Source organism: Euleptes europaea, chromosome 1 (genome assembly GCF_029931775.1).
Source record: "Euleptes europaea isolate rEulEur1 chromosome 1, rEulEur1.hap1, whole genome shotgun sequence".
Lineage (NCBI taxonomy): Eukaryota > Metazoa > Chordata > Lepidosauria > Squamata > Sphaerodactylidae > Euleptes > Euleptes europaea.
In genome coordinates this window covers 3017053-3024408 of record NC_079312.1, presented here as the reverse complement: position 1 = coordinate 3024408, position 7356 = coordinate 3017053, and the positions used below count along the sequence as shown (strand labels likewise).

Genomic DNA, 7356 nt, shown 5'->3' with positions numbered 1-7356 from the left:
TACTTGTCTTTTTTCTAAACTGAAAAGTCCCAAATTCTTCAGCCTTTCCTTATAAGGAAAGTGATCCAACCCCCTAATCATCCTGGTTGCCCTCTTCTGTACTTTTTCTGTACTTTTTCCAGCTCTTTGATGTCCTTTTTAAGATATTGTGACCAGAACTGCGCACAGTATTCCAAATGAGGCAGCACCATAGATCTCTACAGGGGCATTAAAATATCATTATAAATTCCTCTCCTAATAATCCCTAACAGAGTTTGTTATTCCTCACCTTGACAAGGAAACAGGCCAAAGAACGAGGAGATCCTGACTGCCGTGCCCCCAGAGATGGAGAGCTGGGTCAGAGAATGTGGACCGGAATCCATTTCCCAGGCGGTGGCCCCGGCGGAAGGATTCCTCCAGATCCAGGCAGAGAACGTGAAGCCAGAAGAGCAGGTGAGAGGGTTTCCTCCTGGGATCCCCAAAGGGCAAAAAATGGGGAAGAGTCTATCCTCATACTCCCCTTTCCTCATATTCCTGACTTATGTGTGGGGGAGGAAGTTGTGAGTTTCCTGTATTGTGCAGGCGGTTGGACTAGATGATCCTGATGGTTCCTTCCATGATTAAAATATTGTCGAAGGCTTTCACGGTCAGAGTTCATTGGTTCTTGTAGGTTGTCCGGGCTGTGTAACCGTGGTTTTGGTATTTTCTTTCCTGACGTTTCGCCAGCAACTGTGGCAGGCATCTTCAGAGGAGTAACACTGAAGGAGAGACACTGTCCTTCAGTGTTACTCCTCTGAAGATGCCGGCCACAGCTGCTGGCGAAACGTCAGGAAAGAAAATACCAAAACCACGGTTACACAGCTCGGATAACCTACAAGAACCTTCCATGATTCTTTTATATAAAGTATTTATTAGTTGCCCTTGTACCTTATGGGACTCAAGGCAGCTTACAGTGTAAACAGAACATAAAATATAAAAATCCACAAAACACATAAAAGGCCATGAATTAAGATCATAATTTAAGATTGCCGATAGGCAGAAAAACAAAACTAACTGAATGCTGTCCTGAATAAAACTGTCTTCAGCTGCCTCCTAAAGATTCACAGTGAGGGGATCAGGTGCATCTCCCTGGGAAGGTTGCTCCACAATGGTGGGGCTGCCACCAGAAAGGCCCTCCCTTGTATACACACCAGACAAGCTTCTTTAGTTGATGGGACAGTCAAGAGGGCCGCTCCTTGTGGTCTTAATTCCTGAGCAGGAATGTACGGGAGGAGGTGGTCCTTTCGGTACCCCAGTCCTAAACTATGTAGGGCTTTCAAGGACAAAACCAGCACCTTGAAGTCGGCTCAGGAGCAGATTAGTAGCCGGTGTGATTGCTGTAATATCGGGGTCATGTGCTCCCAGTGACTGGCCCCAACAGCAGTCTAGCTGCAGCATTCGAAACACTCTTCAAGGGTAGCTCCAACTAGAGTGCATTGCGGTAGTCCAGTCTGGATGTAACTAAGGCATGGATCACTGCAGCTAATTCTGACTGAACCAGGATACAACTGACACACCAGCCAAAGCTGGGTGAAAAAGCTCTCTCAACCACTGCAGCCACCTGCTTTCCTAAGGTGACTGCTGTGTTGAGCAGCACTCACAACCTGCGAACCTGGCTTTTCAATGGTTGTGTAGCCCCATCCAAGACAGACGAGATCTTAAGTTTCTGGTCTGCCTTCCTACTAACTCAGAGAACCTCTATCTTGTCAGGATGTAGGGCACTTTCACATATGCCAAATAATGCACTTTCAATTTACTTTCAATGCACTTTGAAGCTGGATTTTACTGTGTGAACTGGCAAAATCCAATTGCAAATGTGGATTTTGCCAGTGTGCTGAAAGTGGATTAAAAGTGCATAATTTGGTATGTGTGAAAGCTCCCTAAATTTCATCTCATCCAGCCCGTTACTGACTTCAAGCACTTTTTCAGGAAATCATCCGAGAAAGAGTCCGCTCTTGCCCACTTTTTCCAGGCATTCTCCAGCATTGTTCCTTACTCCTTACTCCTCTCCCTGTTCTCTCTTACTCCTCTCCCCCTCTCTCAGGGGCCATCAGAAGGAGCAGAGCAAGGTCCAACAGACCCTTGGCAGAGATTATTCTATTGGGAGATCAAGCAGGAGAGAGATGGCGATGCCGCCTTTCTGGGTAAGGAGGAGCATCTTACAGCTGAGTTTCCTTCTCTTGGGTAAGCTTGAAATGTGACACTGGGTTGTCTTGAAGAAAGAGCTCATTCCCTTCCTGCTTTTTGCAGAGGGGTTGTTGCATCTGTCTTGGAACGCAGATGGGACTCTGACCTTTTGTTAGTGAAGCTGGTGGGTTCTGTTCTGATCTTGGTTTTGAAACCCTCTGTTTTGTGATTCTCATGGAAGGTTGTCGGGATTTAACATCATCTGTTCTCACCTGGACAGAAAACCTATATAGAAAAGGGACCAATCTAATCTCCCAGGAAGAGGATTCCAAAGGGCGGGTGGAGCCGTAACAAAAGAAATCCTGTTTTCTCCAAACTCAATGAGGTCTAGCCTCTCTACCGAGCAAGAACATAAGTGCAGGAGAAAGTGATCTCTGAGGCAGAGTGTAGAGGGCTTTAAAGGTGAGGACCACCATCTTCTATTGGACCAGGCAGTGAACAGGCTAAACATCTTCCCACTTGTTTGTTTCCCTTGCAGGGCCCAGAAGGATGTTGGATGAATATTCTGGGAATTCCATTCAGTATGATGGAGCAGACACACCATCTGTGCAGACAGATGAGGTAAGGAAGAATCAGTGGTGAGAAGGGGTAGGAGCCCTCTTCACATCCTCCTGTGGCTGAAGGAATCTGTTTCCCTTTGCTTCGATCAAAACTGCCCACAAGAATATACCACAGGGGGGAAAAGCTTCCTGTAGTTCCTGGCGGGGAACTCCTGGCTTTAGGTCTTTGTGGATTCTTCCAATATTGCTGAAGAGAAAACATTTCCTTATTCCTCAGGGGCTGGTGACCTTTCAGGATGTGTCTGTGGATTTCTCTGAGGAGGAGTGGGCTCTGCTGGATCCGAGCCAAAGGGCTCTGCATGGGGAAGTCATGGAGGAAAATTACAGGAATCTGGCCTCTCTCGGTACGGTTCTCCTTTTCTGTTAGTTGATACTCAAAGCAGAAATTGCTCCTATTGTCTGTCTGCCATCTGATGCTGGGGAAATCACCAAACATGTGAATAGCATATCTATGGTTCTTTGCTGTTCTCTATTTATTGAATTGTAAAATCTGTTTTCATTATATGAACGGAAGCCCTACACGATAACCCTAAAATCAGAAATTTTTAAGAATGCTGGAATGTACCCAACCATGCAGTTCCTCCACCCAAATGAGATTTCTGCTTGTGGAAGGGAGTGCGGCGATTTTCACTGATTCCCCCGTCCCTCTGCATATCTCAGCGTTGCCCTCTGCGGTCTTCCTGAGGGTTTGCTGCTGAACCCAGGAACAAAACTTGCAGGGATTTGGTGGTCCACAGCACAAAGGGGAAGTGGGCAAGTCCTGCTCTGTGAAATCTACAGATGGTTAGATGCACACCAATGTTAGCCCTTCTCAACAAGTCCTGTGCTGTAGAATGCCCCTTCCTCCTTTTCCTGGTGGGCAGGATCGTTGGGTCTCTTCACAAAGACAGGGATGGAAGCTGCATTTGGTGGTTTCAGATTCAGCTGTAAGATGCTGGTTCCTGATCTGCCTTTGGAAGAATTTGGGCAGCCTAAGAAAGCTTCTGTCCCATTTGGGGCTTGCCTTCCCTGTCCTGTGGCCCAGGGCTATTCTGCTGGCTTTTGCTCCATGACAGCCTTTCCCCAGAGTGATTTCAAAACATGCTAGGCAAGATGAGGCCACGTTTCAGAATTTGGTGTTTCTGGTTTGCAGCGGTAAACCCTGCTGCCTCTTCTGTGCACAGACATTAAAACACCTTGCTGTCCATTTGGTTGCCCTGAGGTTGTGCAAACTGGCTGATTTGTAAGACCTGATCATTTGTTGTAGCTGCATGTGTTTTTCTGCTCTAAATTAGGACTTGTGATTCCCAAACCAGAGCGTGACTCCTGGATGGAAGAAGGGGAAGATCCATTTGTACAGGTCTCTGAGGAGGGAGAGAGATTGGCAGGTAGCTACTGAGTTGTGTGGTGGGAAATTTTTTCTCTACTTTTTCTAGCTTGACGTATGACACAGAACAAACAATAACCAATAAGGTTCCGAATTTCCCTGGCAGTCTGCAATTTGCACTACATATCAACATGACATTGAGAGACATGTCAGAAGATAAGTGTCCCTAGCTTATCTAGGGGAGAGGCAGGTGGTGACCAGAGACAGGGCTTTTTCCACAGTGGCACTTGGCCTGGAGAATGCCCTTCCCCTTAAGCCTTGCCTGGCACACACACACCCTTCTCTCACCCTTTTCTCATAGAAATTTTGTAAATAAATAGGAAGTACAGGAGAACAGGTATCTATGAAAAAGATATCATAGTGGATCATACTTATTTATCACCAGGGCATCAGGCTGACAAGGACTACCTCTTCTCCTGACTTAGGATGCAGGGCGAACTGAATTTCTTTTCTTCGTTAAAGAGGAGAACACACACACACCCCGGTCTTGACTCTGTCTACTGACAAGATGTGTGAGGGGGTGCAGTTGTATAGGCCTCGAGCTCCTCACCAACTAAGCCTAGCCAAAGAAAAAACAGTTAAAGGGAAAAACAGCAGGATGAGGGGGGGGTCTTTTCCTTTCCACTCCTGGATGAATTAAGCCAGGTGGCCCAAAGTCAGGAATATTCTGTGATCATACCAGTCTACCTGAATTCCACACTGTGGTGTGGGTGCCCTTCCCCTGGGTCTAGAGGTGGATTGAGAGCAATCCCGCTCATTTCAGGCTGAGGACAAACAAACCCAATCCCAGCCAAAAGTTCCAGGGAGCAAAAATAAATGTCTGTGGAGGACTTTCATTGTTTTTGCCATCCCTACTGTTTGAGATCCTTGAATGGGAGACCTCAAGGACTGAACCTGAGAATTTATGTAAGCAACACAGTTGCTCTGTCACAGAATTAAAACCCATGGAAAGAAGTAATTGACTGCCTCTGCACTTAATCTCTTTCATTCTGTTGTACAAAATATGCGTTCATCATGTTTGTCTCATTTCTAATTAAGTTGGTTTCTCCCTTTATTCCTTCAGAGAAGGAGAACAAGAGCAGTGAAGAACAGCAAAGAGGGAAAACCAAAGCACAACAGAAGTGGATTAAGGAATCCACTAGTTCTGAAGGTGCTGACTGCCATGAAATCATAACACAAGAAGCAAGTCACAAAGAAAAGAAAGGGATTACATCCCCCATGTGTGCAAACGTCTTAACTGGCACAGAACACAGTGGTGAAAAGCCGTATGAATGTTCAGAGTATGAAAAGAGCTTTAGTCTGACAGCAATTCTTGCTTCCTATCAAAGGATCCATACAGGGGAGAAACCATATAAGTGCTCAGAGTGTGGGAAAAGCTTCAGTCACAGCTCAGGCCTGGCTTACCATCAAAGAATCCACACAGGGGAGAAACCATACATATGCTCTGAATGTGGAAAGAACTTCAGTCACAACTCAGGACTTGTATCCCATCAAAGGATCCATACAGGGGAGAAACCATATAAGTGCTCAGAATGTGGGAAAAGCTTCAGTCACAGCTCAGGCCTGGCATATCATCAAAGAATCCACACAGGGGAGAAACCATATGCATGCTCTGAATGTGAAAAAAGATTCAGTAGGAAGGAGGACCTTACTTGTCACCAAAGACTGCACACAGGAGAAAAACCATATCAGTGCTCTGACTGCGGAAAGGGCTTCAGAGAGAACAGAAAACTTGCTTCTCATCGAAGAATCCACACAGGAGAGAAGCCATATAACTGCTCAGAGTGTGGGAAGAGCTTCAGTCACCGTTCAGGCCTTGGTTACCATCAAAAAATTCATGCAGGTATGAAACCATATATATGCTCTGAGTGTGGAAAGAGCTTCACTTGCAGCTCAGGCCTTGCATACCATCAAAGAATTCATACAGGAGAGAAACCGTATGCATGCTGTGAATGTGGAAAAAGTTTCAGTTGCAGCTCAGGCCTTGCTTACCATCAAAGAATCCACACAGGAGAGAAACCATATAAATGCTCAGAGTGTGGAAGGAGTTTCAGTCACAGCTCAAGCCTTACTTACCATCGAAGAATCCACACAGGAGAGAAACCATATAAATGTCTGGAGTGTGGAAAGTGCTTCAGTCAGAATGCAGGCCTTGCTTATCATCAAAAAATGCACAAAGGTGAGAAGCCACATAAATGCCTAGAGTGTGGGAAAAGCTTCAGTCTCGGCTCAGGCCTTGCTTCCCATCAAAGAATCCACACTGGGGAGAAACCATATACATGCTCAGAATGTGGGAAAAACTTCAGTCAAGAACAGCACCTTACTTCCCATTACAGAATCCACACAGGAGAGAAACCATATAAATGTTCAGAGTGTGGTAAGAGCTTCAGAGAGAGTGGAAAACTTGCTTCTCATAAAAGAATCCACACAGGGGAGAAGCCATATAGTTGTTCAGAGTGTGGAAAGAGCTTTGGTCACCACTCAGGCCTTGCTTATCATCAAAGAAGGCATACAGGGGAGAAATCATACAGCTGTTCAGAGTGTGGAAAGAGCTTCCGTCACAGTTCAGGTCTCGTTTATCATCAAAGAATCCACACAGGGGAGAAGCCATACTCATGCGCTAAATGTGGAAAAGGCTTCATTCGGAAAGAGCACCTTACTTCCCATCAAAGAATTCACACAGGTGAAAAACCATATAAATGCTCTGAATGTGGAAAAGCCTTTGGCCACCGTAAAAGTCTTACTTCCCATCAAAGCATCCACACAGGAGAGAAGCCATATAAATGCTCTGAATGTGGAAAGGGCTTCAGTCGGAGCACATACCTTAATTCACACCAAAGAGCCCACAGGGCAGCAGTTGTTCAAGAAAAACAAAGATGGGAAGTCCTCAATGTCATTCCAGCATTCCTTCCTCTCTGAAGGTAACTGTTCAGTGACACATTGGTCCAAATTAAAGAAGCTGTCATCCCAGATTTAATCCTGGAGGAAGGAACTCATCTCGGTTTTATCACCAAAACTAGATGGATGAAGAAGCAGGCTCAGGTTCTTCATGCAGTCCCTGACAGAATGCCTGTCAAATATGTATACATGTGGCTGCAGCAAAAGAGAGATTGGGGATTCTGTTAGTCTACTGCATATGGTGGGTTACATGCTTGATCTTCTGGTAAGGGATATGGTTCCACGGTAGAGCACCTGCAATTTTAATCAATTACATTTGTTAAGGAC

The 7356-nt window shown here is 45.6% G+C and overlaps 1 protein-coding gene across 1 annotated transcript; it reads left to right on the top strand.

Annotated features, from left to right (window-relative positions):
- Window positions 1-324: 324 nt before the first annotated feature.
- Window positions 325-7050, top strand: LOC130493415 (zinc finger protein 3-like). The gene is made up of 7 exons (XM_056867150.1): window positions 325-432; window positions 2063-2162; window positions 2684-2766; window positions 2983-3109; window positions 5195-5313; window positions 5842-6022; window positions 6443-7050. Exons 1-7 carry the CDS (start codon window positions 325-327, stop codon window positions 7048-7050), a joined length of 1326 nt encoding a protein of 441 aa, XP_056723128.1.
- Window positions 7051-7356: the final 306 nt, after the last annotated feature.